At 49.6% G+C, this 13,480-nt stretch overlaps 1 protein-coding gene across 1 annotated transcript in view; it reads left to right on the forward strand.

Annotated features, from left to right (window-relative positions):
* The first annotated feature begins 11,717 nt into the window (after nt 1-11,717).
* Nucleotides 11,718-13,480, forward strand: part of NEK9 (NIMA related kinase 9) — a 221,491-nt gene continuing 219,728 nt past the window's right edge. Inside the window, exon 1 of the mRNA XM_069208465.1 lies at nt 11,718-12,162. Coding sequence (XP_069064566.1) covers nt 11,974-12,162 — 189 coding nt within the window. The 5' untranslated portion in view covers nt 11,718-11,973. The remainder of the gene's footprint in view (nt 12,163-13,480) is intronic.

Here is a 13,480-nt window from a genome sequence, read left to right on the forward strand (position 1 = left end):
GAACCAACAATGGATTCACTGACTGGAGTACAGATTGCAACAAGAAGGTTACCTGACTAGTTTGACGATGGGAACAGGAGAAGAAGACCCAATCAGCGATGTGTGAAAGACAACTTAGTTATATCTTAGTTTTGGGGTTTATTTCTATTGGACTAACTGTAAACGTACATTCTAACTTAGCCTGACTGCTCAGAGGAGAAAAAGCTCATTCTACTCTGTTTTTCCCCGTAGTGGTTCTGTTTGAGGAGCTGAATAAGTTCCTGATGACTTTGTTTCTATCTTTGACTTTATTACTTAAGTTTCTAATACTGGATGCTGATCCCTTAAATATTGTTCCTTAATGGTTCAGATAGCTTAGAGTCCCCGGGTCTGAACCATTCCTTTTCACTACCCTTTACTGAAGCTGACCAGACAGATGTCCAACTGAAGAAGAGAATTGCAGCTTGCGAACCGATCCATTTTGAGGAGAGGTATAAACAAAATGCTATTGTCCTTCTTGTAGGTTTTGTTCTTTGTTTCTAGGTACCAACCGCTATTTTGATAGAGCCATAGTTAGATGTTTTCCAAATTAACTTATTAATTGTTTTGCATGAAGTCCAAACATGCTATTGTAATCGGATTGTTAGTTAGGGAGCCCTGAAAATGTTAACAAATTGCGATTAACAAATAACTTATGTTGTTCACCTGTGGAATCTAGATGTATGTAATTTCTATTGTGCAGTTATTCTTGCTGTTAATTTGTACCGTGACTCTTGAATGCTTAATTGTTAGGGCTTTAGTTAAACTGAGATTCTTTAGAAGGTATGGTCAGCCGGTTTAATTGATGTATGTTTATCATCTGGTGCTGAGATTAATTTATGTGACATTAGCATTGTTAATATAGGAAAATAAACCTTCAAATAATTTGTAATTAAAGGTGTGGTTATTTGTGGCCAAATGGGTCACGGTGTGTAAAGATTATTGACTCCAGATGAAATGTTCGCTTATTGGTTATGTGGAAAGGACTATCATTTATAAGTGAAGCTCTTAGTAGAATCACTCCAAGTGTAGTCAAAAGGTCCGTCTAACCTCTAACGTGACCTCTTATAGGTTAAATTATAAAAGACCAAATAAGGTTAGACGCGTTCACAACTCTACCCTGAGTATGAGATGTGAGAGATCGGTATAACCAGGCATACACAGCAATGGAAACTGGCCTGACCAGAGAGCCTCCTGACTGCAGTACAAAGGTGGCTGCGTGTTGAGTCAGCAACATTATACTTAAAATAAGAAAGTGGAAACTGATGTAGCCTTATTTAGGCCCTCGTTATGAACTTGGCAGCAATCACCGCCGTGCTGACGGTGAACAAAAGACCGCCAGTGGTGGTGAACTGCATACCGCAGCATAATGATGCCAAAAAGACAAACCTCCAAAAATCTTGCAACCTCCACCCACAGCCAGGGCCAACGACGGCGGAAAGGCAGCACACCTCACCCCGCCACCACCATGCAGACAAATCCCCCACCCACCTAATAATGATGCACACATCAGCTCGGTGGACAGTGAATGTCGAACGACCAATGGCGATACGGACTGCCACAGCAAGCAAAGGGACCTGCCAACAACAAATGAAAAGCACACACCTGACACACACACATACACACACACAATCCTTTGCAACACCAATAGCTCAACAGATATTGACACCACAACACGCATATACTGAACTAACCATCCCACAAGTCACACACACATAAACACCACCAAAACTCATACATTGCACACCCAACATCAAAGCCACACACCCAACCACACAACAGCACCCTCATCAACACACCTACAACACACCACCCACAACACACACAACGGCACCACCTAAGCACCCCGCTTCACAGACAGGGAGTTAAGGACCATGGTGGACGAAATACTCAGGGTCGAGCCACACCTATTCGGGGCACAGGTGCAGCAGACACCCTTGGCCAGTAAGATGGAGCTTTGGCAGAGGATAGTCAACAAGGTCAACACAGTGGGAAACCATCCACGCACAAGAGACGACATCAGGAAGAGATGGCTCGACCTGCGGGAGAAGGTGCGTTCCATGGCATCCAGGCACAACATCGCCGTAAGAAGACTGGTGGTGGTCCCCCCTCCTCACCCCGAATACACCGACTGGGAGGAGAAGGTCTTGGCTATCCTGCACCCAGAGGGCCTCACTGGGGAACCGGACTTGGGTAAGTGAACTACAATACCCCAACAGTCACCACACCTGTAATGCATGTATCACCCGATCCCTCTCACTACCACCAGGACCCCATCCCCTACCCAGTCCACAACACCCACACACTCATATCCATGTCACCTGCATGCCCATAATCCCCCATACAAATCACCATCCAGCCCCCTGTGCACAGTCACCAACCCATGAATGTAATCTCAGGAGCACCACAACACCCACAATGCACCATCTCCACTCAATAAATGCATCAAAGAGAACACGAAGGGACCCTGCATGCCACTACATGGGAATCCAAACACCAAATACTGCTGACCAGTGCTGCAATTGACAAGAATGTGCAGGACACCCACATTTCAATTCTCTCACACACAGGCACCACCACCCATGCCACCCGGACGGAGACGTTAAGGAGTGCCAGTCCTCCACCTGAGGACGAATGCCCCACTCAGGAGAGTGCAGATGGATGTTTGGACACAGAGGAAATCCCTGGCCCATCCCACACCCCTGGACAGTTACCCTCCATAAGCCCAACCCAGGACACCACTGACACCCCTACCAAACAGCCACCACCATCAGCTCTGGCCCAAAGCCCTACACCAGTGTCCCCAAAACACGGACTGGCTGCCCACATGTACAGAGGCTCGAGTCCCCACCCACCACAACGCAGGATGATGAAGGGCCCATTTCAAGTGGGACTGGCAGCCTTGTGTAGGGGGCACAGGCACAGGGGGCTAGGGCCAGTTGGAGGATAGCAGTGGCCAAGGGGGGTGGCCAAGGAGGGATGCTGCTGCCCAGGAGGCCATTGCTGAGGTACTGGGAGCATACCACCATTCCCAGGACAGGATGGGCTAGATCCGGGCCACCTTGGAGGAGAATCAGAGGCTGCAGATAGCATACCACCAGGAGGCCATGGAGCAATGGAAACAGATCAATGCTACCATGGCCACCATTGAAGGGGTGCTGCAGCACCTGACAAACATCCAGCCTGAATCCTCCACCCACCTGCAGGCCCCTCCACTATCCAGGACACTGCCCAGCCATCTACATCAACAGCAGCTACTGGACTGGTGGCACTGCCAGAGGACTCGCAGGACACCAGCACCCCTTCCCCTGCAGCCCAGCTTCACCCTCGCAAACATGGCCTCAGACCCAGACAACCCACTGAAATGTCATCCATGACCAAGCTCACCGCCAGGAAGTGACTCTGCTCTGAACTGTCTCCCTTGGTTGCTACTGAGTTACCTTGTTGACATGCCACTACCATCTCACCATCTTCCAATGGCCCCATGGACCTCTGCTACCAACAGCTGTGCGAATGTGCCTGAGAATGTTTTCACCATGTGCCCACTCCCTTTGGAATAAATACACTTGTCCATCCTAAGTATCTGTCCTTACTTATTATGAGCAATCAAATCTGATTGTCTGTGCATTAGCCAGTTACCATCATAATGCCGCTAGCATTGCAGGAGGGGGATCTAACAGACTGTAGTGTAGTATGTCACACTGTACATTCCATAGCGTTAACTCACATCTGCCACTGCAGTCATGATTTTGCTATATCACTGGCAAGGGACACCACAGCACTTACTACATGAGTCACCCTGAAACAATGCAGTGAAGCCATCAGCATCATAGGAAATGTACCTGAGAGTCACTGGAAGTATAGCTGGATTAGCTGGGTCCTGGAGTTGATGTCTTCCCCCCCCTTCTTCACATCACTCTCATCCTTCCTCTGAGGTGGCAGGGCTGGTTGGACGGCATCCTCCTCTTCCAGAAGTGGGATAGCTTTCCTCACAGCCAGGTTGTGCAGCATGCAGCAGGCCACCACTATCTTACACACCTTGTCAGGGACCTAGCACAGGGATCCTCCAGAGAGATGCAGGCAACAAAATCTTGCCTTCAGGAGTCCTATGGTCCGCTCATTCACCCTCCTAGTTCGACCATGTGCCTCATTATAATGCCTTTCTGCAACTGTCCTGGGATTCCTCACAGGTGTCAGGTGCCATTGCATGTTTGGGTAGCCAGAAACCCCTGCAAAAGTGGGCGAAAGAGGGTTGAAACACACACTATCTACTTGTATACAGCCTGCCTGTCAGCTATGTAACTGATCCAGTGTCATACACACTCACCTATGAACCAAGCTCTGCCCCCTGTAGTTGTCCCATTGTGTGTGGCACACTGCTGTTTCTCAAGACCAATGAATCCTGGACTGATCCTGGGAACCTTGCATTGACATGTGACATGTACTGATCAGCAGTACACACCAACTGGACATTCATGGAGTGATAGTTTTTACGATTCCGAAACACCGGTTCATTTACTCTTGGGGGTCTAAGGGCTATGTGCGTACCATTAATAGGATCCCCGATCACATGGGGGATATTTGCAAAGACATAGAGGGGGTGATTCCGACAGAGGCGGGCGGCTACTCGCGGGAACCGCCATATGGCCGCTCCGCGGTCAAAAGACCGCGGAGGCCATTCAGGCTTTCCCGCTGGGCTGGCGGGCGACCGCCAGGAGGCCACCCGCCAGCCCAGCGGGAAACCCCACCCCACGAGGAAGCCGGCTCCGAATGGAGCCGGCGGAGTGGGTATGTGCAACGGGTGCAGTTTGCACCCGTCGCGTATTTCAGTGTCTGCATTGCAGACACTGAAATACACAGTGGGGCCCTCTTACGGGGGCCCCTGCAGTGCCCATGCCATTGGCATGGGCACTGCAGGGGCCCCCAGGGGCCCCGCGGCACCCCCTACCGCCATCCTGTTCCTGGCGGCAGCAGGATGGCGGTAGGGGGTGTCAGAATCCCCCATGGCGGCGCAGCAAGCTGCGCCGCCATGGGGGATTCCAAGGGCAGCGGAAAACCGGCGGGAGACCGCCGGTTTTCCTTGTCTGACCGCGGCCAAACCGCCGCGGTCAGAATGCCCGGCGGGGCACCGCCAGCCTGTTGGCGGTGCTCCAGCCGGGGTCGGAATGACCCCCAGAATCCTGATTTGATGGCAGTGAGATCAGCCCTTTGGCGAAACTGGACATAACTTTGCAGGCATTGAACAAATGCATTCAAGAAATTGGACAGGATGTGGCTAAACATTGGGTGAGATACCCCTGCAGTCATGCCCACTGTCACTTGGAATGAGCCTTTGGTCAAACAAATGGAGCACAGATAGTACCTGCACAGTTGTAGGTATGGCATGGTGATTCTTATTACCTGGCTTCAGAACAGGCTCCATTTATGCATAGAGTTTGAGGATTGCAGCTTGATTTAGGCGGTAAGTTATGATGATCTGACGTTCCTCCATGGTGGCTAGATCTACCAGGAGTCTGTAAACAGATGGGGCTCTCCCTCGCCACATGGGTCTGTACCTATGGGGGAGGAAAGAACCACATTGAGTTGGGACATACACTTGCATCACATGGTGACAGAAATCATGTTCTACATGCAACACAAATGTACTGCACACAGACACAAAGAAGGAGGTAATCCTGTCAGGCTAATGTGTGGTGAGGTGTCTCAGTCGTAATGGCATCACAGTGTAGACACACTTCCCACCATGGTTACATGTGGAGGACCAGTACTCATGTCAGTACTCGACGAAGGGGAGAGGGAATGGAGCCATGGATGAGGCCCCCGGCCAGGCTATGGAGGCGTGGTGGATGCAAAATGGCAGCCTCCTGCCATACAGGTAGTGTAGTGTGGAAGTGACTTCATTCCACTGGGTTACTCGTCATGGGGGTAGGCGGTGTTCACCGCCGTGCACCTGATCATTGGATACCATGGTTGTCAATGGGGAAGCTGGGCCAATCATGTTCCCCGCCGGTCCAGTGGTGACGGTGCACACCACAGCGGTATCTACTGCTATTTTGACAGGCCCTTGACACTTGACTCCTGCACTACGAGAAGGGAAGAACTCCACTGCGTGTGCTGCTGTATCCTGACTTTAGTTTCTGAGATGTGTCATCTCAGGGATCAGAGTCAGTTCACAGCAGTAGGACACTGTTACAGGGGAACTGTTACAGGGGTCCCGGCCTTCACCGCAGAGGAGCTGAAGAAGCTGGTGGACAGGGTCCTACCCCTGTATGCCAAGCTGTATGGGCGATCAGAGGAGCAGGTGAATTTCTATTTGTCCTCCTTAGATGTGTGTGAATGTGGCAGATGCCTTATGCATTTTTGTTCGCTGTGTGAATGCTCACCCGTAGTGTGTCTGGCAGTTTTTGGCTTGGAAATTGTCCATATGTATGTCTCAATTGGCCATGTCGGGTTGAACGGGCATAGCATTTGTGTATGGGGCACCCACACTGACGTCTGTTTCTTTGCTCTGTGTGTCCCATGCAGGTAAGCGCCCATCAGAAGAGGGGACTATGGCAAGCCACTGCCAAGGAAGTGCGGACCCTGGGGGTCTACAACCGGTGGAGCACCCACTGCAGGAAGCGGTGGGAGGACCTGAGGCACTGTCATGCTGCGAGCTCCTGTGGCTTCCCCTAGTCAGGCCGCGGTGTGGTGCACCCCCCCACCCCCCAAACTCCCCCACCCAAACCCCGTTCTTTCACTTACCTGGTACCCAGATCTAGGGCTTTCTCCTCTTCTTTCTTTTTCCTGGTGGGGCCATGTTTTCTCCTTCCCAGCATACCATTCTCATTTTTCCCCTTGCCTGCATGTATCTGTTCCCCTTACTAAAATGGTGCTTTTCCTGCCTTGTTCTATCGCCCCTTTCCCAATCCAAGATGGCGTTCCTACTTCTTCCTGCGTGTCACTTCCTGCTAAGGGGTATATAAGGGGGTCAGATTCTTGTTCTCTTTGTGTTGCAACACTTCTTCCTGTGGTGGTCACGCTCCGTCTGGTTTTCTCGCTGATTCCAGTTTTTGCTCTCGTTTTTTACCAGCTGTTCCAGTTAAATTTTTCCTGCCGTTGAAGTTCTGATTTTCACATCTCCTTTTTTCCTGTTCCAGAAAGTTCCTGTCTCGAGGTTTTTTCCCTTCGGGTTTTTCCTCTGGAACTCCTGGAGGACACGGACTGTGGTGGCGTACTATTGTCAGCAGCACCGTGGCTACCGGAAGGGGTCGCCCCTACCTCAGCCAGAGCAGGACCTACAAGATCCAATGTTGCACGTCATCTCCATCTGATCAGGGCGGTATGCGAAAGGTAAATTGTGATACCTTGGGCCAGGAAGACCGGAGAGGCCCAGCTGGGGAAGGTCTACCAATGAGGGGGGGGGGGAAGTGCCTCGTCGGACCCTGACCCCCTAATGGTCCGCATTCTGGCAGTGGCCTATCCGGATTTGGATGGGTGCTTGAAGGCAGCCCAGCAGCCACAAGGGGGTGAGTACCAACACTGTTGTGATGCCACTATGATGAGTGTAGTTAGGTGCTAAGGGGTGCATGCACAGTAGTGCCAAGAACATAGACAGGTGTATCCCTGCAATCCTGCCCCCCTCCACGTCCGTGGGATAGTGTCCTAGGTAGTTTTGGCTGGGTCTGTAGGCCTGTGAGGGGTTCCCTGTTTGGGCCATTGTATTCAATATAGCCTCATGGACTTGCATATGTGTTGGCTTGGCATCGTCTCTCATTGGTTCACTTTACAAAGTGTATCAGAGTAGTGGGGTAGGATGGGAATGTAGTGTACTGTGGGGCCATGCCCACCAGTCAGGGGCACATTCATAGCATGTGTTGTGTATGCTGAGGGTTAGTGTCTGAGCTGTGTTGGAGTGCCCCAAAATGTAAATTTTTCCTGGAATTTACATACTTCTTTCTTGTTTTGTCCCCCCCACCCTTGTGCTCTTGTGTCCTTGTGTACATTACCATCATCTGGCGAGGGAGCTGAGGCACAGGCGAGTGAAGATGCTGCAGCCCACGGGACCCATGTGGCAGAGTTCACCGACACCAAGGGGACCTGTGGAGGGCGAGGGGAGTACCACGGAGAGGCAACTACCACTGTAGGTAGTGACTCTGATACCTCCTCCGATGGCAGCCCGCTGGTAATGGCGGACCCTACTGGGCCCACCCATTCTTTGCCATCTTCTGCCACCCCCCTTACCATCACGCCCTCCCAGTAGCTACCCAACGAGTTGCCCGTGTCCGCTCACCCTTGAGGGTGGGCGTCCCCTTTGCCCCAGGTACCTCATCCCCTGCCCCAGTCAGCCCTGCTTCCCTCACGGAGGAGGCTATTGACCTCCTGAGAACCATCTCTGTAGGGCAGACAAGCATTGTGAATGCCATTCAGGGGCTAGCATCCCAGATGCAGCAATTCAGTGCATACCTGGAAGGCATTCACGGTGCCATGTTTAGCCTACAGAGATCTTTTCAGGCTCTGGCCTCCTCTTTGACGGCAGCCAGTGTCCCTGGTCTTTCCATTCCCCCCTCCCACCACCTCTACCCCTTCCCGCACCCCACTCCCTTCACCCATCCCAAGCACACATACAGACAGCCATGCACACAGATCAACACACAAGAAGCACACAGAGAAACACAGGCACCACACTTCCCACCACAGGTAGGCAAACACCCAACATATCAAAACACACACAACAACATCCACCTCCCCCACTGTGTAACCTCCCCCGCCTCCCTGTCATCCACCTCACCATGCACACCCACATGCACTGCACTCTCAGTCACTGCTGCTGCCCCCATTCTTGCAGTCACCACAACAGCTAACATCCAGTCATGCACCCCAGACACCACACCTGCACTCACCACGATCACATTCACAGACACTTGCAGCACACTCACCAGACCTGCAGACACCCACACAACATCCATATACACTGGCAGCATGTCTTCTCACACTGTGTCCACCCCCCCTCCTCCCAAAACACTCAAACGCTCACACTCATCCACACCACACACATCCACCATACATAAGCAGACTAAACAGGCACCTGCATCCATGTCCAGCACACCTACACCTCATACCACCACTCCCTCATACCACCACTCCCTCAACCTCCACTCCCAGACCTGGCTCTAAAATCCCTCCAACTGCACCAAAGAAGCTTTTCATCTCCAGTGTTGACCTGTTTGAACCCACTGGCCCAGTCCGTCTTGTTCCTAAACGTTCCCATGCCCTAGCCCAGTACAGTCGCTCCTCTTCAAAGTCCTCAACAGTTCACCCTCCCCATTCCCGTGCCCCTTTCCCAGGGAAAAAGAAGAAGCCCTGTGTTGCCCCAGGTCCCTCTGCCACACCCCGGCTCACTCCCCCTCCTTCCAAGGGCAAGCCCAAACCCTCTCCACCTCCTAAACCTAAGCCCAAGACCCCCCCCCCTTCAAAATATGACTCACTACCCCCGCAACTCCCTTCCCCTGATCCCTGAGGTGCCTGGCTGCCCCATAGACGCCCCTTCTCAGTGCAGTTTCCTTTGCCATCGTAGGCCTATATTTGCCCTTCCGGGACTTGTACATATGGACTGGACTATGGCCTTGTTTGTACATTTGTTTTGAATCCAGTTGAAGTAAATTTTAGTGCTCAGCAGTCCAATATTGACCCGTTGTGCAACATTTCACTGTGGGGGTGTGGTGTGCACAGGTGTGTGCATTGGTGTAGGTATTTGTTGGCTTATCTCTGGTAAGTACATCTTGTTATGATATGTATGGCTTGGGATGGTGGGAGGGGTTGGGAGTGCGTTGTGGTGTGGGTGGGTGCGTAACTGTGCCCTTTCCTCCCATGTGTACTAGGCTGGGGTACTTGCCATTGTCGTCTTCGTCGTCGGTCACAGTCCTGAAGAAACATGGCAAGGAGAAGCACTGGGATTATCTCCAACTCTCGATCCAGGTTGGCGTTGGTGTGTTCCTTGTGCCTCCGGTGAGTGTTTCCTTTTATATGGGTTGTTTCCACCAAGGATTGCGTAGCGGTGGTCCCGCCTTGGAACTGATAGTGGTGTGGTGTTTCATTATTTGGTGGGGGAGGAGGGATAGGACCCTTCCGCCAGGCTGAGGATGGCCTCCCCCATCGTCGTCGGGACTACCGAAATGGCGGTGGGTGGATGGGCCGCTGCCTGTTTCTCATGTACTTCATTATTCATTTTTCCAGACCGCCAGCCTGTTGATGATAATTACTGACGGCGGTGCGGTGTTTACCACCCTGTTCATAATGACCACCATAGTCTTCTAGATGGAGTTTATTCAAGTAACCAGTGCACTGACCTGTACACATCCTCCACACAGACTGGTTTTGTTTTCTCTAGTCTCCACTACCTCTACTCTCTCTTGCATCCTGATACGCCTATGTTCCCATTCAATTTAACTTTGGATCAAATGGTCCAGACTGACAGGCTTGTTTCTTTGTACAGTTTGACATCTCGGATAGCATGCTGTCTGAAAAAGACTCTTCCCACTATATTTCTAAAACCCTGCAAGAAAAATCAACCTTAACCTAAAACTTTGGTTGTATTCCCCTCCTTTATTTCCATTGAATGGCCCTCTCCTGGCCATCCATACTATACTTGCTTTACTTTCTCTAACTACAGCCTACTGTAAGTAGCATGCCTGCCTGCCTTAATTTCTGTTATGTATGTTTGCAAATATCCCACAACTCATTTCATAGATGACCTTCCTTCTTTGAAACCATATCCCTCCAACCTACCTAAACTCCTCTAGCTTGACTATTCATTACACCAATAATTTGCAGGAACTCACAGAATCCCCACTAATGATCAAACCCAACTCCTATTAACATTCATGCCAATAGACCTAATTCAGGCACGATGCTTCTGATTTTCAGGGCCCAAAATTGCTTTATTTCAAGCCTCTCCCACCTAAAATTCCCTCTGCTTCACTATAAGCCAATGAGAAAAGTACATTCCCATTTTTTACCAAAATCTTCCACTTCCCAGTTTGAAGATGATGGCATGTGTGTGTTAATTTAATCTTCCACGGAGAAATTGAGTAAATGCATTAATGATTTCCTTGACAGCACAAAACTTATTCCAATAACCAACAGTCGGTCATGCGTGTATAAAATATGCCAGGTGGCAACCCGGTTTATCACTTGTTCCATTTTCTTTTTTTAACAATCACCTGCCCAATTATCTTTTTTTATCAGTCAGTATGCATTCACGTATAATTAAAACGGTGTTCTTTTATTTTACCTAAATATGCAAAACCCAGGCGGCTAAATGTCAATACAATTTTGAAGAAAAATATTTTAGCCTTCTTCAACCTAAAACTAAATGAACTGCTAAGCAAGGTCCTAAAAAGAAGTCCTCCTTATTTCTTGTTCTAAATATCTCTGGTAGGTGTTGTTACGTTAGAACGTATTTCCGACAGTAGCATTCCTAGATTACCTTTTCCGATGTCATAGTAAATGTCTCCTGGCATTATTAGCAGCTCAGCTCTAATAGGTAGTATGCGTAGCCGCATCCAAAATCCTCAATAGCTACTGTAGTCCTCCAGATAATTAAAACCCTACCCAAGATGGCCGCGCAGCCGTGATCCGCTCTTCAATGTGTTGCTCCCTGTGTGAGACCGGAAGTGTCTCTTGAAAGCTGACAGCAAAAGCAGCTAACGCTTCCGGTTCATAATAACATGGAGGGTTTCTCCGTAGGTCTGGTGGTGTACGGGTGGTGAAGGCCACTGGGAGAGGAAGGGACGAGTGACCCGCGAAAGAGCGGGGCTTAAATCTCATTTTGTCTATTTGTGCAGCCAAAGCCCTGTTCATGAATAAGCTTTGTGCTGCTGTTACTCTTGCGGTCTTCGTGCGCCCTGTTACCCCGTACTTCAAGGTATTCCTTTTGTGACCCTTCGGTTTGCTGTGTCCAGGTCACGGAGCATCATGACCTCCCTCGGGGAGTACGAGCGGCACTGCGATTCCATTAACTCCGACTTCGGGGGTGAGGGTGATGGGAGCGTGGGACGTTCACGAGGGAGCTTCGGCGGAGAGCAGGAAGAACTGCATTACGTCCCTATTCGGGTGTTGGGACACGGGGCCTACGGGGAAGCTACTCTGTACCGGAGGACTGAGGTGAGAAACTGTCCGAGCACACCGAGACCAATGCGACAGAGCATGACACAAAACTTCCCGGCATGCTGATAACGCACAGTCTCAATCGCAATTTTTAGTTACCTATCAACCAGTTAAAATCCTGATGAGGGCGAGTCTATTCATTTAACTGCAGGTATTTCACTTTGAGACCGCGATGGCCGTTTTTAAATTGGGCTCGACGAGTTTGGAGGCATTCTGGCTGATAAAATGTTTAATAGAAAGAGGGCTGGAGCTTTCTAAACGAGGTAATGCGACAGATCTACTGTACAAGATACCTAGTCAGACAGTTTACGACAAACAGCTTTGTGAGACGTCTGTTCAACAACCATTTAAGAGGCTAATAAGAGATCCCAGCCTCTTAGCACACTGAAGCGCCACACTCCCCTGACACTATAGACCCCCTTTTAATTGGTGCCTTTCAGGGTCAAATACGATTTTAGAGGAGATTCATGTCAAGCATAAAACTCGGACAGTTTTCCTAGAAGGCTCTCCCTTATGCACCCAAAACTCTTTACATAAAGATCCTTCCACCCTTCGCCAGCTGACAACTTTTTCCCATACCCTGAGATGTTCCCATACCCTGTCAGTAGGGCTAACCTGTATATTCATACTCGTTGATGTTTTGAAATGGTGCTGTAGCTTTCTCATGTACGTAGCCATTTCATACTCTTCAACTTTCAACTGCCATCCTCACGTTCAACGCTCTGAATAATTTATTTACTATTAGCAGCCCAAGCTCCAGAAAGCAGGACAACGCTCTGAATAATTTATTTACTACTAGCAGCCCAAGCTCCAGAAAGCAGGAAGCTGTCTGTGTCCTTTATTCTCCCACAAGTTTTGGAGTCATCCAAACGTGATAACCAGCCTTTATAAAGCCAAGAACATTTGGTGTTATGGTAAAGCAGTCATCTTGGCTACCTCAGCTGAGGTCCTAAACTCGGGAATTTTAGTCCATGCCAGCTTAAGATACTCAGGTGTCACGTTATGACCTTCAGCGTCAAGTCAACCTGATGTTTTCTGTCTTCCAAACCAAATTTTCCTTTCTGTGCCATTTTATTATTATTATTATTATTATTATTATTGTTCGACCTCTACCGACGTCAAGAACAACATACAAGGGACAACATCGCATATTGGCACATTTCATCACGATTAAAAATTTAAAAGCACAATACACAAAAAAATGTCAGAACACATAAAACCCATTAAAAAACTTAAATATATAATACATCCGAGGAAAGAGAGAGCGAGAAATAAAGTGCAACAGGTTTTCATGTTTCAAAATAAAATACATTAT

The sequence above is a fragment of the Pleurodeles waltl genome, chromosome 9, assembly GCF_031143425.1.
Source record: "Pleurodeles waltl isolate 20211129_DDA chromosome 9, aPleWal1.hap1.20221129, whole genome shotgun sequence".
NCBI lineage: Eukaryota > Metazoa > Chordata > Amphibia > Caudata > Salamandridae > Pleurodeles > Pleurodeles waltl.